This window comes from Nothoprocta perdicaria, unplaced genomic scaffold (genome assembly GCF_003342845.1).
Source record: "Nothoprocta perdicaria isolate Ctin4 unplaced genomic scaffold, notPer1 scaffold_118, whole genome shotgun sequence".
Taxonomy (NCBI): domain Eukaryota; kingdom Metazoa; phylum Chordata; class Aves; order Tinamiformes; family Tinamidae; genus Nothoprocta; species Nothoprocta perdicaria.
In genome coordinates, this window is record NW_020454294.1 from 2,270,633 (window position 1) to 2,298,547 (window position 27,915).

Below are 27,915 nucleotides of genomic sequence, written 5' to 3' on the forward strand. Positions count from 1 at the left end.
AGAACCCCAGACTTGCATTTTGGCAAACACCATCATTTGTGCCTTTGAGTCAGCACAATATCTAATTACAGTCCCTACTTACGTGACAAAAAAAGAAAGTTGTCACAATAGTCCAGAAAACCTTACACTGAAGACAAAGACAAATTTACCCAAGTAAGGACTGAATGAGACTTTAAGCCTGATATTATTAATTGGAAAATAATAAAGGCAATGAAAAGACAATTTCTTGCCCAGAAGCACATTTTAAATACGGTCTGCTTTTCAAGCTCATGCATAAATCCTTATAATTCTGCATCTTTAATTGAAATATGTACTTAGCCCAGCTGTTTTTCAGCTGACACCTCTGTGGAGTTATGCTATTAGTAATTGTAATACTTTAGGGTTATTTACATTATGATCCTGCTAAGGGATTTGAGCCCTAAGATTATAGAAATCTGGAGCCAAAAGATATTCCCAGCCAAAGAACTGAAATATAGTAAGTGTTATAGTATTAAAAAAAAAAAAAAAGAAAAAAAACCCCACCACTTTCTAATCTATAGGCATATTTGAGCGAAGCAGCCTAAGGGAGACAGGAACTTAAATCCTATTGAAATATTTAGAAACCAGGAATCTAATTCCCTCAGTCTCTTGCAAAGCTCCCTCAGTCTCTTGCAAATCTCAGCCATGAGAGAAGAAATAATCATTATAGTGCCTTTCCCCTATAGCCCCCTGCACTGTTCTCATCCCAGCCTCTTGTCTCCTGTCCTTCCCAAGGAAAACAGCACACGGAGTAGTGCATTATCCAGGCAGGCTCATGTTTGCCTGAGCTTTAATCCCCTTGCAGATGAAATTCCAAACTTGAATGCATGACAAATTAATGTTCCTAATCTTATTTTGCAGAAGAAAATTAACATACCTCAACTAGCACCTGCCAAGGTACAAACTTTTGGCCTCTGGTTTAGAAACCTTGTATAAATATATACTTTACTGGACAGTTAAGGTCCTGGGATTATTTTGTGGGTTTTGATTTTGTTTTGCTTTCTTCCTTTACAGTCTTGAAGACGCAACACTAGTCGGAATTCCTTCCTTTTTGTTTTTTTCCTGTCATTTATGGCTGCATAGTGACACCCGGGCAGTAGACATTTCATAGACCATAAAACCAAAATGGGCTTAATCCTCTTCTCACACTAGATTTACTTTTGTGTGACTGTGCTAGTAAAGTTGGCAGTAAAGATGTTGACAGAACTGCGAGCTGGCTGGGGCCCAAGGGCAAAGATTTTTGAAGGTGGCAATTGGGAACGCCTACTTCCAAAGAAGCCTTAACCCCACTTCCCTCCATTGAGAACTTCCTTGTTCTTGGGGAGTTTTGATCTGCATTGAGTCATTTTTGAAAATAGATGGAAGCCACCATAGGCCACCATTTAGGTCTTGCTGGGGGAGCAGAGACGGATCAMGCAAATTAAACCACTGATGTTTTACAGGTGCTGAGAGCTGGAGTTTGCTATTCACTGAGGCTATAAGAAGTRTGCCTAAGACAGCTTCCTTTGGAGGTATGTGTGTTCTAGAATTATTAATACCTGTAATTAAAGGGGTGGTGGTGGGGGCAGTGGAAAAAAATTCCCCCCCTTCTCTTTCCTGGAGGTTTCAAGAAAAGRAGTAGTTGTAAAGAGATTAGAGCAGCTGCTGTTCAAAGTGGGGAAAAAAACCTGCAGTTCTTGTCTGAGCCCTGAGAAAAAGCTGCAGAAGTGAGAGGAGATGATCAACCTAAAAGCATGTAAGTCTTTGGGTGCCTTTTGCAGTCCTGTTGTACTTGCAAAGCACCTGCAACTTGCAGTTCTCATGTTGGCCCTGCTTTGCRAAGTAGCTGCTTAGGCATTTTCTCTATTATTTCCTCAGATATCCTGCAGCTCTCTGAACCCAGATGTGGTTTTGATCACTGTACTATGTTTTSCCAGTTCCTGCTATGATCAGCTGTATACAGTGACTCCTGGCAGATTTCCCTCCTCCAGCTTCCCTGCTAACCTGCCTTTGGATGCAGCAGGTTGTGGTGCATGAGGATGGAGCTGATGATCCTGATCTACAAGCTCACTGCAATTCCCTTCAAGCTGGCAGTGCAAGTGCTGTAGCAGTGACTGTCTAAGGATAGAAGAGGTAACACATCTGACTAATAAAAGTAGAAAAAAAGTGTATAAAAACTTGAGCTTAAGGTAACAGCCCAAATCTTCTCTGAATTTATTAAAACTGTGTCAAGGTCTTTGTTGCAGAGGATGGACAGTCTAATAGAGTATGAGCTCCTAAAAACCCTGTCTGCTAAGTCCACTAAGCCCCTCAGGCATGCAAGGCTTTGAGGGATCCACTAAGACATTTAAGTACCTGATTTGAGGTACATCAATTAAAAACTGTCATTCAAGAGAATCTATTCAGCCTGTATTTAGTGCAGGGGATTCTCAGCTGTGGCATTTTAATTTCCGAGGTAGAATCTGAAGTTATGTCTCTTTGCATGCCAGAACCACCTTGCCTGTAGTGAAGGAATTAGCGTACTTGGAGAAATGGGAAAAGGTTGAATGGAAACTGTTTTGGCAGAAGGTGTTTCACTTSGTAAACAAGTGTTTGCTTTGGCTTATCGACGAAAAGCTGAGAGTTGTGCACAGTGCCTGCATTTTAAAGGCAGCAAAATGAGCCCTGTGTGGRTACCTGTCCTCAGCAGCCTCACCTGGGCTGCTGCAAGTGAAGCTGTGTCAGTCAGGAGCTCCCGCTGTGAAGAAGTTGGGAGTTCACAGGTGGCTGTTTTCAGCATTTTTTTGGTTACCTTAAGACAGTTTCTCCTTGAAACACGTCTTTTACAGACAGATACATACGGGATAAACACATGGTGCAATCGTTTGCATGCTGCCTAACCTGCACTAACTTGCAGTGCTGCAATCTGCAGTTAGTCATGCCTTTCGCCAGCAACACAGGCAAAATCAGCAGACAAGTAGAACTGAGGAGGAGACTCAGGTTTATTTTTAAAAAGTGTAGACTTGCTAATTATGAAGGTATTCCAGAAGATTACACATGGATGTGCTAAGGTTTTGGCATTATTATCCTGTTTTTCTCTCTTGGCATTCTACTTCTATCTCTAAGTTAGCTCATGATCTAACAAAGCATTTAAGTGTGTGTAACTTTAAATAAGTATTTCCACAGACCTCAGCAGGAATAGTGAGGTGTTAATGGCAATGTCCATGCCTATGTGGTTTGCTTGATTGCTGGTTTATGCACTGAGGGCAGTATCATACATAAAGTTTAGATTAAATGATCCCTTTTTCTCCTCCTGTTTAAACCTGATTACATTCAGGTTTCCTTTTACACTTTGCAGAAGGGAATAATGTATGCAAATACTGCCTGTGCCTACATAGACTTAACCTCTTTTTCCTCCTTTTTGATCTCTATAATTGTGACAATTTGTCTACGAGTGCCGAGTAGCAGAAACTCTTCCCCAGGGACTGGCCTAAGGGCGCCTTTTTCAGTGGTCCTGCGGACTGGGGCAGATCCTTGTTCTTCTGTTTCTGGCTGTATCCTCTCACTCGGGTGCTCTTCCTCTGGTTCCACTTCTGTGGAGATGAGGTGAGTTGTAGCTGGCACTAAGTCAGGTGGGGAGGCTGCCGCTTTTTTAAGCAGTCTCCTGATCTGGTTCACTACCCAACTGCACAAAGAGCTCAAGCAGCACAACTGAGGGAGCATCAAGAGCTCCATCAGGCTGTGGCCACCAGAAGCGATGCCTGTGAAGCCGCTGCTRTATTTCCTCCCGGCTGCTGGGCCAGCAAGGCGGGCGAGAGGAGTCCAAAGGTGAGTTACTGCCCTCATCCCTCCCTTGCCTTTCACACTCCCCTGCTCTCGCAGGGGTGGGGTGAGAGGAGCACAGCCAAGCGYGGAGGCTGAAGCTTCTGGCACAATGCGAGCCCCTTGTTCTCTCGCTGAATCCTGTTCCTCAGCTCCACTCTGTGCTGCTCATTCCGATCCCTGTGTCCRAGCCTGCTGCCCCCACACTTGTGCTGCCAAACCTGTTTGCGCATCTGTACTGCCAACAAATCCTCGGTAGGATCCAATGTTTTGTTTGGAAGCAAGCTATTCTCCTGGGCTGTTTTTCTTTTGACTCCCTGCTCCAGTACACGTTGTGTCAGTGCAATGGATTGTGTGCAGGGGTGGGAGGAGGATCACCAGGTCAAAGGTTTGTCCGGGCAGACGACAAAATAAACAAGACGTGGAGTACCCAAACCAATGTACAGTTTACACAGTCATCACTATCCCTCAGACACTCTACCCAGCAGATGTGAGAAATTCAGTCTCTTCAACACTGGGTTAAAGTCCTACAAATTCTGCTTTATGGAAGCAATGTCCTCCCATGAGACTCATGCTGTCCACCTGTGTGGCTCAGGGCTTGCTTGCCTCACTGGCACCARTGTCACTGTCCAGGTGTTTTGTGTGCACTTGGGGCCCCACCTGCTCCCAGCTGTGGGGCTGCAAATAAAGAGAGGGGGAAGTTTATTCTGAGAGTGTCGTGTTGGCTGCCTGAGTAACCAACAGCCAGAAGATTTGGATATAAAGTAGATATACATGACTTAATTCTGCCTTTGTGCCCCTCATTGTTTCTTGATTGTATTAATATTTAATTGCTTGCATTATATCTGCCCAATAACACTTCTTAGCGTTGCTAACACTTAGTATTGTGTCTTCAAAGTTCTTTACAAGCTAATTATGGTAAATGCATAATCAAGTGAAAACAAGCACCTGGGGGTGGGACCTCTGTGTTTCACAAAGCACGACAGGTGCCCGCAGTTCTACACAGGCTGGAATGATGCACTCCAAGTCAGAGTGAGGTCAGTGGGAAGCACRTAGCAGGACAGGCTGGTGCTCTGCATGCACAGATCATCAAGACTTCATGAGGTTTTCTTCCCACAGCCTTTGCTGGGCTCTGGAGCAGTCTTAAAGTAAGCAAGGCGTTTGGGGAACAATTCCTGAAGCAATGTAGTTTAACACAGCTACTGCATCGACTTCTCTCCCTTGACTAAATGCAAAGCTGATATCTGACAGTCAAAGGGAGTAAATGGGTTTCTCTTCTTTCTTGTTTCTCTTTGACAGTCCGCCTCTTGGGAGCTGTAGCATCCAAGCCAGGAACCAACAGCTGGCAGTCTGAATGCAGCCCTCTGCCTACGTCTATGTCTGTGGGCTGTGAAAGACAACACTTCGMCTTTACAGACACTAACTAACCCTCAATAAAACACACAAACAAAACCCAGTAACTTCATAAAAAAGAGCATTTTTATAAACCTGTCCCCCAGAGAGATTTGTTGCAGGGACAGTGTGAATCAGAGCAAGCACTGGCTGTGGCAGAGCAGCACAGATGTAACCAACTCCGAATGGCGCTTCCACAAGGCATTGCATTCTCCCCTTTCTGCTAAAATAACCCTGTAAAAGGTGCTGGGTTCACTCTTGCATGGAAAAAAAATCATTAAAGAAAACCAGGGGGGGCAAATCTGGCAGAGCTTGCTTCGACGCATCTGCAGATACAAAGACAGCCTTGACTAAGCAGGCAGGAAGGAGCGGGCYGCGTTCGGCTTTGTCGCCTTCCAGTACAGGACCTTGCTTGTTTCTATTCATTTAAGTTGGTTGATGTTTTATCAGTACAATGTCAGGGAAAAAAAATAAGGTATTGGCACAGGCAGGAAGTGGCTTGAAAAGTTACTTATTTAGATAGCCAGCTGACCTCTGCATGTGTAAAAATGGTCTCAGGTTTATATTCTGTTTCTGCTTTGTGAAGTGTGTAATTGGAAGCTATCCAGGAATAAGAGGGTGAATGCAAGTAGGGAATTCCCTCCTCTATGAAAAAATGCCTGGAGTCCTGTTAAAAAAAGCCCATTTGCTCTGCATTCACATAATTAATTCTCATKTTACAGAATCACAGAATGGTTGAGGCTGGATCTCTAGAGATCATCCAGTCCAACCCCCTGCTCCAGCAGGGAGACCCAGTGCACAGGGTGGCATCCAGGCGGGTTGATCTTTGCCAAATGTGTGGGGGACACGCGTGAGGCTGCAGGAGGGGCCACGCGTCCCCTCTAGCAGGGCTGTGCTGAGGGTACCTGAGCTTCACCTGGCAGTCCCCACTGAACCCCCCAGGGAGGGCAAAGCTCTGGCGCGCAGAGCGAGCGGTGGCCGCGGGGCCGGACCCTGTCCCCCCGCTCTTGCTGCAGGCGGGAAGCGCCGCGGGGAAGTCTGCGGTGTCCGGCGAGGAACTGCTCTTGTTGGCGGGATCCTCCGGCCGCCAAAGCGGGAAAGCAGCCGCGGCCGGAGCGAGCGGCGGGGGGGCGGCCGGGGCCGCGGGGCGGAGCGGAGCGGGGGCCGCGCCGCCCTCCCGGCCGGGGCGGGGAGCGGCCGCTCCCTCCCGCCCCGCTTCCCGCCCCGCTTCCCGCCCCGCTCCGTCCCGCCGCGCCGCTTCCCCGCCCGCTCCCGCCGCCGATGACTCGGGCCGCCGCGCGGTGAGTCTGCCCCGCGGGGCGCGGAGCGGAGCGGGCCACGCGGCCTCCGCTGCCGCCCGCGCCAACTTGCGGCGCCGCCGGCCGCCTCTTTGTGGCGGCGCCGCGGGGCCGCGCGGGCGGGAGGCGCCTCCGGCCGCCGCCGCTGCCCCCGCCGCGGTACCTGCCGCTCTTTGTTGCCGCCGCCGCCTTTGTTCCCCCGGCGCCGCCTTCCCCTCCGCCGCCCCCCGCCGCGGGGCACCCCCGCGGAGCGATCCCGCCGATCCCGCCCTCCCCAGCGGTCCCCCCTTCCCCGGCCCTTGGCCAGCGAGAGGCGCGAACAAAAGTGCCAAGTGGGCGCGCGGGCAGCGCGGGGCTCCCGCCGCGCGGGTCGGGCGCTCCCGCCTCCGCGCTCCGCTCCCGCCGCCCGGGCCACGCGCAGCCCCGCGGGAGCCGCCGCTCCAGGCTGCCCTGCGCGGGGAGAAGCGCGTGGGACCGAGCGGGGGTCCCGGGGACGGCGCGCGGGAGCGGCCGCTCCGCACCGCGTGGGACCGAGCGAGTGTCCGGCGAACGGCGGGCAGGAGCGGCCACTCTGCACCGCGTGGGTCGGAGCGGGGGTCCCATGAGCGGCCGCTGTGCAGCGCGTGAGATGGAGCGGGTGTCCCGGGAAGCCTACGTGGTGAGCGGCCACTCTGTGGCATGTAGGACGGAGCGGGGATCCCGGGAACAGTGCGCGGGAGTGGGTGCTCCACACGGCATGGGACGGAGCRGGTGTCCCAGGAATGGCCGCTCTGCAGTGCGTGGAACGGAGCGAGTGTCCGGTGCACGGCGCGGGAGCGGCCGCTCCGCACCGCGTGGRACGGAGTGGGTGTCCCGTGAGCGGCCGCTCTGCACCGCATCAGCCTGGCTGACGGAGCCTGTTCCTTAAAACCCTTATCTCTCCGGTTACGTAGTTGGGAACGGATCCCRACTACTTACTCAGGCAAAGTTCCCAGCAAAGCAGAAAGCAGTGTAACCAGCTCCTGACCGGTCCACAAGAGTGGCCGGCATTTCTTCAGTTACTTTATTATCAGTGTGTGCGAGGTCACCCCGCTGCCCCAGATAAAACATTGCCTGCCGAAGCCTTTAACTTTATGTTCCTTCCAGGGTACGTGGGCTCCTTTCCCTTCTCCTCTCCCCTGTGCCGGCCTCCCCTCCTCCCCGTGTCTCAAGGACTCCCCGCAGCCCTCCTGCTTTCTCATGTAACAGTTTTTAGCAATCTGTGGTACCGCAGCCCAGGGGATGCCGCATGCGGTGACCTTGGTGCTGACTCAGGTGCACAGGTTTAGGAACAGCCCTGGGTCATCCTTTTGGCTCTGTCACTAATGCAGACCCCCTACCCACCAAGATTCATCTCCCTTCTCTTTGCCCGAGGGCTTTCGCAGGGTTTTGGGGCAGAGCAGGTGCACACATCCCAAAGTGTGGGGAGAAAGTGGGGAGAAGTGTGTGGAGAAAAAAAACTTTTGACATAGAGGATTTCTCTAAGTCCTTCTCAGGGCAGATTCTACATGGTCCTCACATCTCTTCTGCCTCACTCTTGAGGTTGCCCAAAGACCCTGCTATCCTGTGCCCCTCTTCTTTCCGTCACTTATCCTTTTTCTTTTTCCCCAGTCTCAGCTTTCAGGAGTGTCTTTTGCTGCCTGATGGGCAGACACAGAGAGCGCTGCCGTGTGCAGGAGCTGGCCGTGCTTGGCTACGTTGCGCAGCTGGTGGCCAAGCCGGCATGGCCACAGCTTGGCAGTCACGTCTCGTGCTGCTGCCTGACATGGGATGTCTGGAAGAGGTGCGGCGCCTGGCACCTGCAGAGCTGTGGCCCAGCCTCCTGGCTCCGAGCAAGAGGTGATAACAGGGCGCATTGGGCTGCGCACCATCCTGCTGCACGCGCGCAGCCACCTCCTGCTAAAATCAGGGCAGCCTGAATTATTCATTTCCAAGGCCGAGCAGTGCGTGCGTTCACTGCGGGGACAGGCAGTGGCGTTGTGGGGTGTCCCTGATGCAAGGGACTGAGCCTGGAGCTCCTGCGGGSAAGGAAGGTGGGGAAGAGCACTCAAGAGCTCCTGAAATTCCAAGGGGCGGATGGGCAGCGCAGAGGACAGCTGCAGGGCTGTCCTGCTGGAAAAGCTGGTGGCGACCGCAGCACTTACTGTAGTGCTGTGCCACGAGGWGTGTGTTCAAAGCTGAGGATGGACCTGCAGGGCTTGGATCCTGCAAAATCTSTTTCTTTCTACCCAACAGGTTCCTTATCCCACTCGCTAGCTTTTCTTTACAAGTGTAGAACTGATGTTTCTTCTTCTCTTCTTTGTAATGAATAGTGATGAATGATAACAGCCTTTTTGTCCTAGTTAGCTATAAAAACACATCAAAGTCTCCTTATTTAAACAGCTACTTACAACTAACCCTCAGGAAACAGTGTCCGTCAAGTGTCATGGTTATCTTACCTTATTAAGACCTGAATGGGATCTTTTAAGCAGGACAAAGGAATTGTTTTCTCCAGTTCAATCTTCCCAGAAGTTGCTTATGGCAAGTGAGAAGTTTCAGTTGGCTTCCTTAGCGCCAGGCCAGGCCTGCAGCGCTGGCTACTTGCTGTTTATGTGTCAGGCCCAGTGTTTAAGCTGAGATACAATGAAGTAATTCAAGAAGTGGCATGCGTTACTGCCTGGTGACCTAATGGGCTGGAAATGCTTTATCTGCGCCACTGTTAATTTTAAGTTTTGTGTTATAAGCAAAAGTAACAAGAATAATTGCTCGTTCCTTGCTTGGCAGTTTTTGCCCATGGACTTTATGTTCTTTCTGCTAGCAGGTTCAGGGGGAAGTTGTCTCTCGTGTTGACAAGTCTTTGCTTTAGAGGAAAACGGGCCGCAATTTAACCTTTTTCCTGCATTTGTTATAAGCATCGTAAACCTTTTTGCCAGTGRCCAGCTCCATAGACTGGTTAACTTGGTTCTGCATCTGTGCCATGTGAATCCAGAAATGAATGAAATAAAAAATCCCAAAGAAGGCAGAAGCAGCACAGCTTGAAAGAGCAGGTATAAAGAGCCCCATTCATTTGAGTTTATCTGTAGCAGAGGGATATGCCCTTCTCTGTGAATCATCCCCTGACATCTGTTTGCAGCGATGTTTTCTTAGCAACTGCGGCTCTGTTTTAGATCTGGACTCTCAATGGCTGGTTTTGTTTAGAGAGAAATGAAGAGAGGATCCAAACTCCTACAAGGGAAGCTGAGCACTTGCGCTGGCCAACCCCATTTCTTGGCTTCCCTCGGGCATAGTGAGCACTGGTTTTAAAAGTCTTCAAGCTGAGATGCTTTCTTATATATGCGCAAAGAGATGCCTATCTGCTTCTTACCACAACTAAGGTGTTTACCCAGTGTTATCTGTCATGTTGGGGAGAACCTCTTGGGTTGTAATTGACTCTGTGATTCCTCATGTTGATGCAAGAYGAGCAGTGTTTACTGTGACACTTTCCTTAGCTTTCCTGAGGTTTTATTTTAAAGTGTTGCAGGCTTCTAGAAGTTGGAGAGAACATCCCTGCTGCTTGCAGGCTTGGAGAGACGCTGGAAATGCAGACAGGGATTGAGACGGCCCACTCCTAGCAACGTACTTGTTCGGACAAGTTGCTGGATTAGTCGGTGGGATTATACGTGTGAAGCGTGGAGCAGTGTATGAGTAATAACTTGGGACTGGCTCCATAAGCTGTGATTAAAGGCAAGGTGACATTTCATACATCCCTTTCCTTTGCCCAAATTTCTTCGCTATCTGGTGTGCTGTGGCRGTGGAACATCATAGTAATTAAGGCAGAGGTGGGCAAATAGGACTTGCGAGGTTGGGTTTATCTGATTTTTCAAGCTGTGCTTTATAGGAAGGATCAATACCTGGATAAGGTCTAGAGGCGTTTCTTGCTCCACCTGAGGTGGCCTCATTGGTCTGGACCATAAATATTGGCTGTCCACATGAAGGACAGGCCATGTTGAGCTCACTGCCCCGGTGCAGCATGTGCTGCTTCCCCAGGAGCAGCAGGAATCCACGGCTGCAGTAGCACAGGTCCTGCTGGCTGTGGATCCAGGAGTGTATGTTCCCCATAGCTCTGCTGGCCTTGGCTGGGACATGGACCRGCCTGTGCAGTGTGGACTCGTGTCCTATTGAGCACACGGGGTGTCAGCAACAATGTCCCTCTGGAGGACGTCTGTATTCTGTGTATTCCTGGAGGATGTATGTATTCTATGCATTCTTCTCGGGAGGGTGTCAAGGGTAGCAAGACCTGATGCCCTGATGAGGCTATGGAGAAGACAGCCTCTGAGGAGCATCTAAATCATGGTCTCCACAGCCAGAGAAGAAAAATCATGGACTTCACAGCTGGAGAGGAAGAGGGCTGCTTCTGTGGAGATACTGAGGGACAGGGGCAGAGCAGGGAGTGGAGAAAAAGTATCTTTAGTTTAACCGAGCCTGCAGCAAGGGAGAAGTGGGTCGCACAGGAGAAGGGGCTGGTGCAGAATGGACCAGGTAGGTGCTTATCTCCCCCAGGAAGGGAAGCGGGGCAGAGTTTTGACTCCAGACGCAGCGCCAGGCTCTGCGCTCTCGTGGGGAGGCATGCTTGCTTTCTGGCCTTCCTGCAGACTGCTGATAACTGCGCGCGTGATACAGCCACCCCGTCTGGCTCAGGCCTTTTGCAGGAGTCGCTAAGCCTGATTCGAGCAGTCCTGAGTGGCCAGAGATGGGGAAAAAAGAGAAAAATGATGTTAGTCCTTTGAGCCTTATGGCTGCAAATTCTATCAAAGGAAGTGACAATTAAGAGGGAAAACAAAGCGCTTACAATTGCCTTTATGAAAGCACAGGGAGGGGACAGAAATATGGGTTTTACAGGAGAAAAATTTCCTTAGGGAGTCTTATGGCTTGCTGGCTGCCAGGAGAAAGACAATCAGTTGGTGAATGATGAAGTGCAAAGGAGAAGCAGCAGAGGGGAATGTGCTACTGGATGCATCTCGTTGGGCTGCCGCAAAGAGCCCCTGTGCCTGGCCRTAATGGGGCTGTAAAGACTGCAATGGGACAACTTCAGAAATGGCCTTTTTTGTGCTAGTGGGAACTTTGTTTCATGTTGGATTGGTTTGTGTTATTCTAAATGACGCGGGGAGAGAAGAGAGAGCTGCCCCTGTGGGAGTGAACCCCCAAAGAGGRTGGTGAACAGTGTGTCCTGTTTCTTGGGAGCTCTCATGTCACGGAGGTTCCATTTGGAGAATATTTTGTGAAAGCTGAAAACTCACCGATGACATGAAGTTTTCCTGGCAGAACTAAGTCCTCTCGTTTAGRCTAGTTGTATGTTTTCTATCTGAAAGACGTTTCCAAAGGAGAAGGGAAGCACAGCAAGGTGCTTGCACCTCATGTCTCTGGTSCAGACACTGTTTTTCCCACTAACATGGAAACCAAGGGGGATGCTTCTTTGTTTTCCTTCTTCCCCCTGACTTATAAAGGGTGAAATTCATCCCRCCACACTACAGAATAGCCATCGCCAGGAGGTCCAGGCTCCTTTAATAACCACTAGAAAGGGATGGGTGCTTCTAGACCATGATTCATGCACCCTGAATTGGATGTCTAAAAATACATCAGACGAGCTGCCCTGAAAGCGCCTGTTTCTCTCCACTGCTTGTACAGAGGTCAAACTCTGCGCTCAGGGGTAGGCATCTCCTGTAGCTGCTCAGTGTCAGGAGAGATGAATCTTAGCCAAGGTGCCTGATCTGCAGCCTGGATGCTGGGAGGGCTCCCACTGCCTTCATTCCTGCTGGCCTGGTGGCTTGTGCTGCACGAGGTGCCGTTTCYGCAAAGGGACGTGCAGGGCTGCCCAGCTCAGCCCTTCCTCCTCCTCCCCTGGTCAGCAAGGCTTTGCCTGGGACCCGCAGGGAGGGACAAGCTTCTGCTATAAATAAGAGGCCCGGGGTGGATTTGCAGGGTGGCTTCTGCAAGGTCACCCATGGGGTTGGTGGCGGRGGTGGGAGCCACGATGACGGCTGCAGGTTCCTCAAGGTGCTTCCCGCGCTGCCCTGCGCTGACACCGGCCGCTTGGTGCTCACAGGTGGAYGGTCCCTGGTAGGTGCTCATCTCTTCTACGTGAGAACCGTTTCCACCTCCATGCTCCCCTTTCCATGCTCCCTTCCCTTCCCCAGCACAGCAGAGCTGCTGCCCGGGTCGCTGCGCGTGCGCTCGACCTGCAGCACACGCTTAAACCTTGGAGGAGTAAATGCAAGTAAATGCACCTTCCTTCATCGTGCTGGCCGTGGCCTAGGGCAGCGCGCATGATTATTTAACGATATGCAGATGTCATGTGGAAACCCTTTAAAATGCTGTGTCTGACATTTGCAGCGAGCCTCCCAGGTAGATCCGGGGGAGGTTTGGAGTTGCACGAAGAGCTGTAACCCGCTCTACTCTCAGCTCTTGCTGCTGTAGATATGTTATGTAGGGGAATGAAAAAATAAGAGGGCATGAGCTCTCCTGGAAAAAGCCTAGCTTATCTGCACAGGTAAGTCGAGAAGGATAAGGATAATGTTTCTCCTGTGTGGAGAGCTAATTTAGAGCAAAAAGACTCTTTTGCTGAGATAGATAARCTGAGTTTTTAGGAGGAGGATTTGTTGAAGGGATTTGTTTGTGTAGCAGGGACCTGAAGCAGAGGCAAGTCCTGAACATTAAATGGATCCCGCGCACTCCTAATTTCAGCCAAACGCCAGTGTCTTCTCCTATTCTCTCTAATGAAAGAGAGAGAATTTGACAGCCATGGTATGAAAAGATCTTGTTGTCTGAGCCAGGAGTTGATTCCTCAAGTTCTGCTGAGGGGATCCAAGGCTGAGCTCCAAGAGGTGAAACAAATTGAAATTTGATCCCAGAGAGAACAAGTGGGGAGAGGAGGGGAAGAGCAAACTATTAAATAAAAGCTGGGAGAAAAGCCAGGCTACAAAAATAAACACTGAAGATCAATTCCAGGTATTTCCTGGTATTGTCAGCCGACTTTATCAACCAGGCGGATGGTAATAAACGGTTTCAAATTAGCAGACTGGCAGGTTTAGGGGGGCTTTTTTTGTTCTATTTTGTTTTTTTAAGAGATGTCAGATAAATTGTTTGGAATGTTGTTACAGGCGCAGACTGGGCGGGATGGTTGTGATGAAACACCCTAGGGACGAGGAGAGTGGAGCTTGTTGTTGTAAAAGGGACGTGAGGGCCGAGCTGCCTTCATTCTGGAGCAGGAAAAAAACCTGACTTTTCTTCCCAGTTCTTTCCCAGGATTCCTATCTTGAGCTTGGGAGTTGCTCTTAGCCTGCTGCTTCTTGTACCCGTTGTCAGAAAAGCCGGTCTGCAACCGCGCCGAAAGCCAGCGCGGGAATTGCAAGGAAATTGAGGCATATCCTGTTCCAAGGGGTTCCTCGGGTTAGCGGTCACACGCCAAGTTGCTGCTGGAGTTTTGCTGCAGACGGTGCCTCCCAAAGCTCCATAGAGAAGCGCGGGGCCGTGCGTTGGGCTGGCCTGCGCGGCCGGTGCTTGACTCGACTTGCCCCTGAGCGCCGCAGCGCTCGCTAGCGCGGCCGCCTCTCGCGAGGGAGACGCACGGCGCTCGCGGGCGTTTGTCTCGGTCTCCGTTGTAAGAAATCCCGGTGATAACAGAGCCCGGGCAGCTCTGGGATGCAGGCGTGGAACAGAAGAGCGTGGCACCCTGCCCGTGCAAAAGGGGATGCGTGAGACCAGTAAGACACCCTTTATCCTCACCTCTTTCTGCTCTGGAGTCCCTGCTTTGCACCTTCCTGCTTTGTCGGTGCAACTTCTCTGTATAATAGCAATTTTCTCTAATGGGTTGCTGTATAGCATCTGTATAGCAAATTCTTTTTCTATGCACAATTTTCACTGTGCAATTTGGGCTTCTCTGGCAATGGTACTAGTAAGAGCAAGAGGATTTGGCCTGGTTTCTACCGTGCACAAAAAAAAGTTCTTCTACAGGCTTGCAACTATGCTGTAAATTAGAGATTTAGGCTTATGCTATTTTTTTTTTCCAAAAGCAACTAGTTAACTGAAAGCAAAGAGAAAAACATTTTTATTTGTCCTAAAAAGAGTAAAGGAAGATGCTTTACTTTGCAGCGCGTTACTGAGAGGCCACTGAGTTATCCCAGGGRAGCACTGGCCTGTGGAAGCAGAGGGCCCAGGATAATTAATGTGAGAGGTGACACTGCTGAAACGTCCTTTTTTTTTGAGGCACGTGGGAGAGAAATCTGTGGAAAACAGACCCTCACCAGTGTTTTTGAGGGAAGATTTTCAGCGGAAAGAGTTGTTTGAATGTAAATGAGATGCAGCCCTTGCAAGTTCGAGTTGAGGTGAAAAGCGATGGTTAGCACAGCTTGGGACTGAACTGGACATGCTTGAGAGAGATGCAGATGAGTTTGCAGCTGTGAGGYCAGGACTTACCATTAAATTTGGGCAAGCTTCGCTGGCCATTGCCTTGGTGGATCTTTTGTGTTCTCCCTCTTGCTGCRGCAAACGGAGCAGCAAACGCTGCTGGAGGGAGCCCCTTGCAGCAGGATCCCTTCTCCCTGCTATATTTAGGGATCAAAACAAGTTTGCAGTGATTGCAGCAATGGTGCCAAAGCAGATAGGTCTAACATGAGACCTGCCCTTTCTCTGCTGCCGTCCAAGTAAGCGTCGTATTTCACTTTCCTCCCTTCCCCGGTGCCCGTCGTTGCACAACAGAACAGCACAACAGTAGCCAAACGTCGCCCTGCCGTTTGCAATGATTTTGATCTGGAAGAACAAACCACCCACTGCAGCCAAAAGTCCCGAGTTTATAAGTTCACCATCATCCCTACCCGTCCCCTCTCTTAATTTCCCCCATATATATATATAAAAGCAGACTACTGCTCTTTAGAAAGATATTTCTGTCCACGTATAGTGTGATTTAACTGAGAAACTCCATTTATGTATTGCTTAGCAGAGGCTCACTCAGCAGAGCAGTGTGTTTGGGAAATGTCCCTTTCCTTTATTTGGGGAGAAAGGGAATTAGGAAGGCAGTGGGAAGGAAAAAAATGCATTCCTTCAAAGGCAGAATATTACTGGGAGCCTGATTCTCATTAGCATTGTGTCATTATTACAAAGTGGGTGTAATTATTATTTACTGCTGTTTTAAATACCTTTAGCATCATGTAAAGTGGCTTCAGTGCTAATGGGAAGCTGCCTATGAATGTCTATTAAGCAAGCAGGCAGGGAATTCCGGTTGCAATCCCCGGGAAGGAAAGGAACATTTGCAAATAAAAAGGGAGACCGTCTGGAAATGCCCTTGGTTAAAGCAGGCGGCTGTTGGGCTTCGGCAGTGTCTGTGTGAGGGTTAAAGCTGCCGCTGTCCCGGCCGTTCCCACCCCTGCGCTTCCCGCCGGAGCACAGGAAGCGCCGCGGAAGGGACSCGGGGAGCGCTGCCCCTTGGGGCTTCCCTGCAGCCTCTTGCAGCTCCCAGGGAGCAGCGAGGGCTGCGTGAGGCTGCCMGGGCCTCCCCAACCCTGCCTGTCTTCTTATCCACAGCTGCGATTTACTTGGAGCTCTCCCGAGCATTTTTTCCTTGTCTTAATGTTGTGGGCAGCCTTGGAGACCGGTTGAAAATGTGTGTTTTCCCCCACRTCACCAAGTATCCTTTGGGATACTTGATTTACACACCACCTTTTTGGTCGAGCATACGTACGTGTGAGACAGGCTCTTATGCCAAGCACCAAGAGCAGCCAAATCTGTGATTTAGCTGTGATTTGGCTGCCCAAATGCGTTCRTCACATATGATATACACCTCTGCAGGCCGGTTTTATGAACACGAGAGCAGAGCCTAGCTCCCTTAATAAAACATCAGTGCCTATTAACAACAGCGTGGAGTTGGTGCAGTTTTCAAACTGTGCGGTTGTACCAGGAGGAGTGATAGAAATTGCCAAAAAAAGARAAGGTCAAGAAAGACACTTTTCTAAGCGCTTTTTAGAATTGATAGTTTCAATGCAAAGCTCCGTTGTCCTTCTGAAATGGGAACTGTTGCTGATCTGTAAATCAAAGGCAAGCCAGCCATGTTTTCTGGCCTTAAAAAGTGGTGTAGCTTTTGTATACTCATGTGCTTGGCCTGGAACGTTTTCAAAATTATAAATAGATCCCTGGGAAGTCCCTGGATAAGAAAAAATGTGCTCTTGTTGGTTGTCATAAATAAACTAGCAGGAGAGGCCTTGGTCTTGCAGCTCTTCTTCTCTGGGGAGAGGTCCTTTCTGGTGCCTCGTTTCACATGAATCGGGGCAAACTCTGTGGCCATCTCTAGTTCTTGGGAATTYGACACCTCTCTGGGCTTGTCTGAACCCAGAATAGCTATTTCCAAGCTTTTCCCTTTCCATTCCTCCTCTCCAGCACCCGATGCCGGGCTCCTTCGGCACAGGCAGCACAGAGCCCCCCTAATGCCGTGTGCCCTAAAGCCGCCTCTTACAGGCCTGGCTGATACCCGGATGATCGCCACAGGGTATTAGGTAGGATCAGAAGGCTGTAGCCTGTCTTCCCTGTCACCTTCAAAGTGCTGGGAGTACTGGAAGACCTTTCCTTCTTCCAGCAAATGTGCTACTTGTGCTTACTGAATGATGACAGATATTGGTTCTGTCACACAGAGGGAGCAAGTCAGGTCCAGAGGTGGGGGAAATCAGGCTGCATCTGTCATTGGTGCCGCTCTGAGTTTTGCTGCCTGAGGCTCAGCACTTTGGAGAGAAAAGCTCCCGTGTTTGCATGGGGGCTCCTTCCAGCTGCAGACGTTTTTACAGTCTGAGGCGGCCTGCAAACCTGTGTTGTGAGCCCTTCAAAGCTGGAAGTGACAAACTTCAGCCCAGGGTAGAACCTCAAGCAGAGGCAGTGAGTGTTTGAGCACAAAGAGTTTGCAGAATGGATGCTTCAAACAGATCCTTCCCCCTCCAAATCCTGATTCACCTGGTATCTAAAAGAGCTGAAATTACCTGCAAAGGARAAGTCGAAGAGGAAGCGTGTTCATCAGACCTCGATGATGTGTGAACTGCTCAGATGTTAAGGACACTAGGCTAGACTTAGAGAAAAACAGTTTACCAAAAGAAGTGCTTTTCTCTGAATGTTAGTGCTTCTCTCTGAAAGCAAAGCAAACTGCAATCTTTGGTGATAATCAAAAAGGAAAAGGGTCTTTGGTGGTTCTTCTTTAGGAAGTCCTGCTTCCTTTTGCCTGCTTCACCAAAGATAAAAACCTGCTGCTTCTGCTCGTGACGTTGGCACAGACTGAACACATGAGTAATAATAATCTGTTGCTAGRATCAGCCTTCAGTTTACGTGCAGAGGCCTCTACGGAGGCAACACCGCCAATGGAAAATGTGTTCCCACCCAAACTGGGAAAGCGGATGCGTCGGAGCATGCGCCTCCGAAGGCAACATCAAAGCAGGGGCTTCCCRAGGGTGCCCCGCAATGCGCACCTGCCTCCAGCTGCCCTTGCCTGCAGCTCCCTGCTGCTTTCGGCCAAAAGGAGCACATTTGTGGGCTCTTCCATGCCATCCACTTTTCCAAGGTGGGCTCGTATGGAGGAGCCTGCGGGCACTGCTGGCTGCTGCTGGTGTCTGGGATGCAGGAGATATCCATGAGCTACCTGGGAAAGGCTTGGCCCGCGACAGGCCGCAGGTCGTGCCAGCTCGTTTACCTTGCTTCCTAATTAGTGCGCGCGCCTCCTTCACTGAACTAACCGTCAGTGTTTAATGAAGCACATGTGTGAGGCTGCAGTGCTAATTACGTGCAGTGTTTTGAAAACAGCAGAGCCGCTATAGCAGGGAGTACCTCGGAACTGCTGCTTGTTGCGTGATGGAACCTTATTCTGTGCTTGGAGCAACTGAAAGGCAAAACTGGGGAGCTGCACTACCCAGCCGTGAGATTAAGGCTGTGAAATCCTTGATAATGAATCCTRCAAATCCACCTGGAACTTTTTCTTTTCTTTCTTCTGAGGCAAGACTGTCTTCAGAAACACCCTGATGAAGAAGAGCAGCTCTTAGGTCTCACTGATGATAAAACTGTGATTAAAATCTTGTGAATTTGAACCTTGATTCTTTGTTTTTGGGCAGGTTTCTTGAGATTTCTGCTCTGTCCCCTGCTCGTAGGGTTTTCTGTCTCTGTTAATGATTGCCTCTATCTCTTAATAGGGCAGACAGGGTCTACTAGTACCCCATTAGTGAAAAGCTTTGAGCTTTGTAAGTGCTTTTATAGGATAAGCTTCTCTTGACAACTAAATCATTTTAGCTGTGTTTTAGGGAACCCAGGTAGTCACAAATTTGCCCTTTTTGAAAACACCTAAGCAAAGTGCTTCCCTTGGATAGGGCTTTCATAGTGCTCCTCTCTTGTGTGGTGCCTCCCATGTCTCAGAAAGGATGAGCTCACGCAGCGCAATTCACTTCAAAGTTGATCAACGCTAAGAAACGAATTGGTTGGAGGAAGGTCCCAGCGTCTCTCGAACTGTCTGTTTTTCTATACCAAAAGAGCGTATTCCCAAGTAGGCATTTAAGTGCTTTGCTGTGCTGAGGCCAAACTCTCCAGAAAGATGGCAAGACAAAAGCATTTTCTGTGTCTGAGGATTTAGCCCTGCTGCAATGGCATCGTGTCATTGGGAAACATTTGATTTCTTTTCCACACTATCAGTTGTATTTCGCTGTTGTCCAGCATTTCCTGGAGCTGCCGGCTTTGGCTTAGCTCTGCTTAGCTTCTTTTGTGGTTATACCACAAAAGAATCAACTTAAACACCAAGCAGAAAAGACRATAGATCTTAAAGCCTGCAGAAAACATTACTAAGGAATTTTATCAGTATCCTGACAGTTGCAGATTCTTTAGAGGTGGCTATAAAATAGTTACATGTAATACGCTTTATTGRAATGCAGATCTGGAGGGTCAAAGGAACTATCTTATTGCCACTGTAATCCTTGGGCAGATAATCTTGTACCGTTTAAAGAATRCTAATCCTTGCAGGAACGTCCTCGGAAAATGCGAGTGCTCCCTTCCCGTGCGCGTGGAGTTCTCTGTTGGGGCAGGACAGGGATCGGAGGCAGCAGCGAAACAGGCTTGCAGTACAGGATCACCAAAGGAGGGATTCAGGAAAGTGGTAGAGCCTAATATTTAGAAATCTGTTTTCAGCCTAACCTYATGCATCATTTTGAGTCCTAGAATTGTCCTCCTAAGTCCTGGGTGACTTGCAGTTACAYTGAGTACTCACTGCGGCTCTTAAATTGGTGCTTTGGACTTACAGTCACATCTGTTTCTCCCCAAACACCTGGGCTGTGCCATGTTCACATTTGTTTTTCTTTTTACTTTATCGTCTGTGTGTCTTTGCTCTCCATCTGTAAGATGTRGTCAGTAGCCCCTCATCTCCTGTACATGCTGTGAAAGTAAATTGTAGTTTGATTGATGTTTGTGAAGCACTCGATGCTGYGGAGATGACTGCCATAGAAATATTGGGAGGAACTTAATAATCCTGTCATCAGAACAGCTCCTGAATGAAGCACAAGGACACACATTGTTCAGGGGGCCGAAAACAAAGCATTGAATGGGTCCTMATTAAACAAGTGGCGTCCGTTCTGTGTGCTCAGTGAGGAAAAATAGTGTAAAACGGAGAAAATAAAGGTGGCATCGTGATTCATCCACACATAGGGACTGAATGAAAATGTCATTGGCATCTTCAGTGTTGTGTTTTGTTACTCATTTATTCATCACTTTTATTTTAACACATACTGGGTGGATGAATTATTAATATCCAGCGTGTRAATCCTAGTACTTCTGATGACAAGGTTACAGTTATTTAGGTCACAGAGCTTGGTTAAGGGGAGCCCTTATTTAATTTTCAGCTTCAATTACTTTTGAACTTGCTTAATTTTTATGTTCTTGATAAAAATGAGTTTCTGTCTCTGAGGCYCTTTTCTTTTTCCTTACAGTGGCAAATTAAACAATGCTGCTACTGCACTAACAGAAACATTGATATACTTTTAAAAAAGACTCAGCGTATCATTCCCGCAAATTGCATTAGTGATGGGGGAGGTATCCAGGGAAAGGAAAATGCAGGAGCTGGGAAAAGAAACTCCTGCATGGGGGATGAGGAGTAACTGAGGTACCAGGCAGAAACAGCAGTTRAGATTATTCTTTTACGTTAACTGCTGCTTTTTTGTTTCACATTAATCTTTGCAGATTTGGCTTTAATTGTTTCCATTTTGGAACAATTATCTGGGCAGGAAGAGATGCCTCTAAAGTACAAAGAGGTAAAGAAAATCTTGGAGATGTGACAGTAACAAATTTGCAGAAGGCACCATGAGCTTCTCTCCACTTTCTATAAGAAAGCAACTGTGCCTGAAATTTCCTGGCCATAGCACTTAGTCACACCATGGACAAAACTGTGGTCCGTGGACTAGACTCGGGCACTTCATTCAGCATGAGCTAAGGAAATATCCTAGCAGGAGGGAAAGACCCCAAACATGTCTCCTTGTTGCTCTCTAACATCTTTCATCGCATCATTTTGAAACCCAAATTGTGCTAATGTTCTTCTTCTGCTCTTATTTCAGCTTGGAAATTGATTGAAGACTCTCCGTAAGATTTATTATGGCATCAAAGCTGTCATCTCCCTCAACAGAGGAGCAGGCTTCCTCTGAGATAGATGATCTCTATCTATCACTGCAAGGTAAGTTATTGACATTTTATGTCCTTTTTTTTTTTTTTTTTTTTTTTTAATATGGATTTGTGGCAAAAATAGGGGGCTGTGTGCAAGTTTGAATGAAATTCTGAAAAAAAAAAACCCAGTTAAAACCAGGATTACAGTCTGTGTAGTTGGTTCATACCTGTGTTTTCCTGCAGATGTTTCAGTTTTTTCATAGGTGACTTTTCAGCAGTAAAATGAACAGATCCCTTGGTGCCTCCTTCAGTATTTTCAGAGCTGTTGCCTTTTTTTGSTACAGATGTACTCACTGTTACTTCGGTTTTCTTCCCCATAATACATGTTAGTGTAAGCTGTTTTCAAGGGAACTTTAGTCAAGGCATCAGGGTTGGCCTTTCAGCCTTTCTGCAGTTTCCTTAATCAGATGTTGAGTTTTCTTCTRTAACATTTTTCTTTTAACTGATTTCTATTTTCTGATTTCTGGTAACTGGATAACTGATTTCTGGTAACTGATTTTCCTCTAAACATATTCATGAAAAAATGTAGGGAGGCTTCATGAAGGAGCCTAGTGCAGGCAGCAGAGCTAACACCACTGGAAAGCTCGTCCCTGATGTGGTTGGTGCCTGGTTATTTTAGGATGGATGGGCTAAGTCATATTCCCACAGAGCTCTTCCCTTCTCTATCACTTATGATGAAGTTCCTCTGTTGCTTAGTTGAGAAAAAATATGTTTAAAACAGATAGTGCAAAAACTACTCTACCAAGAAACTTTTATGATCCTAACTTGCACTAATATTGTCATTGAAGCTGTGTGCTTTTATGAGCGAGAGCTAACAGTGATCTGAGGCCAAACTAACAGTGAGTTTTCTTCTGTTTTGCTTCAGTATTTGGCTTTCAGGAGAGCAAAAAAAAAAAAAAAAAGAATCTCTCAACAGGCATGAGTTACTGGGAATATTGTGCCGAGCCTGGCTTGTCCACGGCACTGCTCCAGTGGCAACCTCAGCCTGGAGGATGATTTTACCTTTAGTACAAAGGCTGAGGGGACTGTTGCCATGAAATGGGTTTAGARGTACTATCATTCAAATAACTACATAATATCAAATAACTACATAATGTTTCTGTGCTATAATAGTTTGTGCTCCTGGCTTATGCTGAAATGAATACAGTGCAAGTGTGTCTCCAAACTGTGTGTGCTTAACTGTTTGCAAAGCACCCAGAGAGGTCTCCTGTAAACAGCACAAGCCATTTTTATAAGGACTGAGTGTAATGGAAGAGGCAGATGTGCTCAATGTATTGAACTGTGGTGCTGCAGCGTCCGCTCTGGGGCAGAGCAGAGGGACAAACGGCAGTAGAGCTGTGATGAAGCACTGAAGGCACATTCCCTGACATGACATATAGAAAGCATTAGTAAATCTACCAGGAGATCTGTGGTAACAAAGGTCCAAGGAGAAGAACAAGGTCACTCCAGGAAAGGGTTACGTGTTCTTTTTTTTCAGTAATAGGACTCCTGAGATGTGATTTGCACAGCAGCCAGACATTGGGGTTGCTTCAGGTCTTACAGCTGACATGGAGAAATTATAGAGGAAACTCAGATCAAGGAATAGCTGCTCATCACTTTGAGGAAATCAGTTCATTTTTGGATTAACTAGCTGGGCATAGAAAACTGGTTATGATCTGCTTTTCAAACAGTTAAATCCATAACCTTAAAGTCTATGTCCAGCCTTGAATAATACACCATCTCTAATAGGAGGTAAGTGTAAATATTTGGCACTGAAGAAGAAAACAGGAGTGAGATCTAGCTGGGCTTGCTTGGGTTTTGTTCTGCTTTTAACTTATTTGTGATCCAATCTCTTGTTATTCCTGAAAGGCATCCAGGGACATTACGACACTTGTCTAATCTGGTTACATAGGACAAGATCTATTGCATGTTCTAGTCGTTTCTGTCCATTATGGAGTTATATGACAAAAAAAATGCAACAGAACAGCTGCTTTTCTACTATGTATAAAACTAAACTCTTGATCTAATAAGATTTGGCTATAATTTAAGCCATAAACTTCTGTGAAGCAGATTGTTAATAGTTTGGGGAGTAATGGGAAGGAAAGAGGGGAAGATCTTTAAATAATTACAAAAGAGGTTACTTCTTGGCTCTAATTATTATACAAACTCTAATAAATCAGTGCCAGGTTGTTAATATTGTACAAATATTAGCATATTTGCTAGTATTGCATATAATGCATATTTGCTAATATAAATTAGCATATTTGTACAATATATGCAGTTGTATGTACATACAACATAACTGCTTTCACACTTTAATAAGCTGTCACAGGATTTTAGTAGACATCATAACTTCATTTAGAACTGTTCAGCTGAACAGATGGGTAAACAAACAAACAAAAAGAAGTAAAAATATAACTTTGTTCCCAGTGAAAGAGGAAGTGCCTCTTTCTTTGAAGCTAAATATTTTAAGGAGAATTAATGAAGCTTGAACATGGAAGCAGCGTGGTTTCTAGTGTTGCCATCTCCAGACAGTTTCAAATGATGAAGGCTGTCACAAAACCATGAGGCTGAAAAAAACCTGCAAGACTAAAAACCCTCATATGTGTCTCTTCCTTGATTTATATGTTGCCTTTTCCAGTTATCAAGCAGATTTCCAGAGGCAAGAGAGAATAGCTTTGCTTCTCCCATCCCAAGAAATTTGAAATTGCTGTAAAACTACAACATCAGGTCTTGGTGTCCCTCTTTTCTCATCCTTTTTCTTTTCCTCTTCTCTCCCCCCAACATTAGAATGAAATTCAGTGAGGAAAAATACCAATTTTAGTTGTGCCCTTGCCTTTCTGCTTCCTCCTTCTTTCCATTTTTTTGGTACAGCATGTCCTAGAGCTGCTGCAAAGCTTTTTTGTGTCCATGCACAACACAGGCAGAACACCTGGAGCTGGACCTATTRGGGCATATCCTATGGGAATTATTTAAGGGAAGGATTTCTCCTGCTAGGCAGGCTCCAAACATTTTGCTGAACACAGGATGCTCTTTCTTGTGGTCTGTTCACTCTCTGAAACATAAAGTCTTTTTGTTGTGCAGACATTTGCCCTAGTTTGCTATAGGGGGGCAGGCAGGAGCTCTCTGCAAAGGGTGGATGAAGGGAGAATAACGTGCCCTGCTACAACCCCGTAAGGTCTTCCTGGTGTAGGAACCCGCAGAGGGGTCCAGCCTGGTACAGGGCTTTTTCTTATTGCAAGACACAAAGGGGCTAAATTGTTTTCAGCTACCTGAGATGAGAAACCATGTGCCATGCTTTGCAGGCAGGAGGGCTTTGTGGCAAGCGCTTTGAGCTGTGCGGTGAGCAGCAGCATGGGCTGCGTGTGGCCTCTTGCGAAGGAGTGGCTGCTGCCCCAGGAACCGAAGGAGATTTGTCCTGCTCTGGAGCAGGAGGTAGTGTTTTTTTTTTTTTTTTTTTTTTTTTCAAAATTTGCTTCCCTGTATGGTGTTCCCAGCCTCCACCTTCCTTCTCCCACGCAAATCCTTCCCCCTGCCCTCCCAAGGCTGTGAATAGACAAAAGCTGTGGCCTTGCCCAACAGCAGAATTTTCCATTTTCTTTCTCTACTTACTGAGATATTTCAAACATAGAAGCATATTCTTATCTCTCCATCCGGGCCATGTATTTGTTTTTTTTTTGACATTTAATTAATTGCAGGGGTCATAACTTGCTGGCTCTGCTCACTGACCTACGTGCATATTGCTGTTTACTGCTAATCCAAAGGACAAYAGCATAAAAACCTGGCAGCTAATACTGTTTTTGAAGAGTGCTTAATGATAACAATTAAGTATTCTACTTCATACAGTTGTATCTAATCCTTATGAATGATTAAAAATGTAATTTCTCTTCAGCTGACATGGAAAATGTGGTGATATATACTGCTGGATTTTGTTGTGCAGCTTGCACTAGATTGCCCTTGTCTCCAAGTAATTGACTTAAGGGAGGATATCTCTTTGAAACGCACTTAATTCTTCCAGAGGTCACAGGGACTAGTAACTCTCACCTAACAGTCTCCTACCTTCCAGCTGTGTGCCTCATCTGTTGAGATTTGTGTTTTATTACATCTACAGATTTGTTTTTTAAAACCAAAATGTTCYAAAAAGTCTGTTCAATGCTTATTATGATATTCAAGGGTGATTTTACAAGAGGAAAAGCTCCCATGGGCATACCTGCCCTGAAATTTATGTCCTGTTTATGCTACACAGCTGAGGAGCCCATGTGCTTGTCGCGACTCCCTGGCATGTGATGAGCAYGGTGGAACTTGAGGTGGATGATACATGAGCCTGGCCATAAGAAAAGCTCAGTCATGGGTATTTTTGTCTCAGCTTATCATGCCTAATGAAAAAAAAGAAATCATCTCATGGGTAAAACATTCACTCAAGCAAAGAAACTTCAGTTTGTTTAGGGTATTATCAGCTACTTCACTAGTTAAAAACTGGCATTAAAATGGCTGAGTGGATCACTTCTGAGGCAGCAGTATAGAACACTGAAGGCCACTTGTGTTCAAGTCTCTGCTCCATCATGGATTTTCTTTTATGTGTTAGAGGAGCTACTTAAGCTCTTATCTTTAAAGGTGTGTTGATACCTAAATGATGTGATTTAGTATCTTTAAGAATTTAACCTGAAACCACTGCCTGTGCCCTGAATGCCTCACTTCTGTGCAGCTCTGACAATAAATATAGCAACCAACTCTGAACTACTCCAGGATCCTGGCAATGAGCAGAGTAAAGGTATTTAAGGAAGCCACTCAGGCAGAACTCAGTCTGAAAATAATTCCTGGCAATTTGGTAAGTTRGAGAATTTGTCTGTGAAAGGAAGAGGAGGTTGAAAGGAGATAGTGTAGGAGAATCCCCACATGCTTCCTAGATGCAGCAGCAAATAACYTCTTAATTTTCATGCAGCTTTTGGAACTGGCAAGATCCATTGCTGTAGAGATTTTTCATTGCCTTCATTGAGTTTTGGAAAAACTTCTGATTCTTGACAAAAATATTGTGTTTAATTTTAATTGCTTAGTACCATGTTGTTCAGCATAAATGCTGAAAATAACTCTTTACCCCTACCTTCCTGTCTGCTGCAAATGAAAACAGTGCTAATGGGTAGAAGAGAAGGAATTGTAAAGGGCTGTGTGATGAATTCCTCACTCWGTCCCTTGGTGGCAGATCCATAAAAGGCCTCTGACAGGTCCCATCATTTGCTGCAGGTACCTACTTGGTGTTTCAGGTCATACTAGGARTGCTGTGTTGAAGGAGACCTCCCAGTTACCCTCCTATCTTCATGTACTGAAGGTAATTCCCTCTGTTGAAAAAGAGATGGGGAGATGACAGACAGACCCGTGCTCATTGATTTAAAATTACTGCTAAGGGTTAAAAAAGGAGAGTAATTTCAACTCTAGCTTTTCCATATCCCTCTTAATGGATGGCTGGGAGCAAAACCTCAGCAGGCTACTGTGGTCCCTGCTACAACTTGCATCGTGTCCCCATGCTTTAGGTCATAATGATTAGTCTATTTTTTCATATTTGTTGATTGYTTATTACTGGTTAAAACTGTGAGCGTCCAGCAGTGTCTATCGATTTTCAGCCAGCCTACGTGACATGCTCATCCTATCTGCTATTCCCCACTAAAAAAGTTAATCCAAAGGTTAGTTTTGAAAAACAGTAAGAAATATGGCACATTTCAAGTGTTTTCAAATTAGGAGGTTCTTATTTTATTCCCTTATATCCACTTTCTGGCTTGATGAGTTTTCGCGCAAAGTGAAGGAAAGTTTATCAACTTTTTTCTTTTAATATCTCTTTTTATTGTGGGTCAGTTACATTTTGAAAACTAGGGCAGCATAAAACCAAGGTTGCTTAGAGCCCTACAAAAAGGYCTAACAAAGAATCCATTCATCCTCATAATAATAAAAATCCGTATTAATTAAGCACATGATAGATACAAGAATTTGAGARCGTGATTAAATCAGTGGAGCCTCCGAGCAGCAGTGTCAGGGGAGCCGCGGGAGAAAGACCCGCTCAGCCTGAAAACCGAAAAATAACTGTCCGCCCCTGTGCCAGCAACACACGTGTAACGAGAGCTGTGGGTTGTGTGGCCTAGATTTAAATGGACTGACTGCCATTTAAMACCACAGTTTGGAGAGGTATTGGCAGGCGCAGCGTGCTGTATTGATCCACAGGGAGATTTTTTTTTTAATTTGGGTGTGAAAATAAGGCAGATTGAGGCTGCCTGCAAAGCAGCTCCATGGGCAGTAGCTTGGGCAGAGCGGAGCGTGCGCCAGGGTACCCGCTTCGTACTGAGGTCCTGGCCCAGGAGCCACCAACGAGAGCGAATGCTATGCTGGCTGCTTCTGCGCATTAATACAGAGAGAATCAATGGAACGGGGAATGTCCTCATTATAGCAGTCAGTCTGGTGTATAAGCAGCTGCAAAAGCAARTTCTCCAGACTGGGAGCGATGGCGGGTGTTTGACGAGAGCTCTGGCTGGAGGAGTTGCTGGGTTCAGGTGAGACGGTTAATATTTGTTTTCTGCGCTGGCTTTCYGTGCTTTTTCTTTCCCTGTGCTAGCAATACCGGCCTTGCCCGCGTGATAAAGCTGAGCCTGGTTGCTCAGCAATGTTTTGTTAGTAACTGGGAACGGCTGCTGGACGGGTGTTCACMGCAGGGTGCGGTTTGGTCCTTTGCAGACACGAGGCCAGTATCTCTGTGCTATTTATGCCCTCCTTGTGC

The 27,915-nt window shown here is 47.1% G+C and overlaps 2 protein-coding genes across 4 annotated transcripts in view; both read left to right on the forward strand.

Annotated features, from left to right (window-relative positions):
* Positions 1-1,629: 1,629 nt before the first annotated feature.
* Positions 1,630-5,244, forward strand: LOC112959693. 3 transcript variants are annotated; one of them, XM_026053765.1, is made up of 6 exons: positions 1,630-1,753; positions 1,876-2,130; positions 3,432-3,582; positions 3,672-3,804; positions 3,951-4,053; positions 5,098-5,244. In XM_026053765.1, the coding sequence occupies exons 3-6, from the start codon at positions 3,578-3,580 to the stop codon at positions 5,223-5,225; spliced, it is 369 nt and encodes a 122-aa protein (XP_025909550.1). In that variant the 5' UTR covers positions 1,630-1,753; positions 1,876-2,130; positions 3,432-3,577; the 3' UTR covers positions 5,226-5,244. The 3 variants fall into 3 exon arrangements, with proteins under 3 accessions (XP_025909550.1, XP_025909548.1, XP_025909549.1); XM_026053763.1 differs by lacking the exons at positions 1,630-1,753; positions 1,876-2,130 and having other exon boundaries at positions 2,788-3,582; XM_026053764.1 differs by lacking the exons at positions 1,630-1,753; positions 1,876-2,130; positions 3,951-4,053 and having other exon boundaries at positions 2,788-3,582.
* Positions 5,245-20,980: 15,736 nt separating this feature from the next.
* SYNE2 (spectrin repeat containing nuclear envelope protein 2) overlaps positions 20,981-27,915 on the forward strand; it is a 145,015-nt gene continuing 138,080 nt past the window's right edge. The window contains exon 1 of the mRNA XM_026053733.1: positions 20,981-21,186. Coding sequence (XP_025909518.1) covers positions 21,108-21,186 — 79 coding nt within the window. The 5' untranslated portion in view covers positions 20,981-21,107. The remainder of the gene's footprint in view (positions 21,187-27,915) is intronic.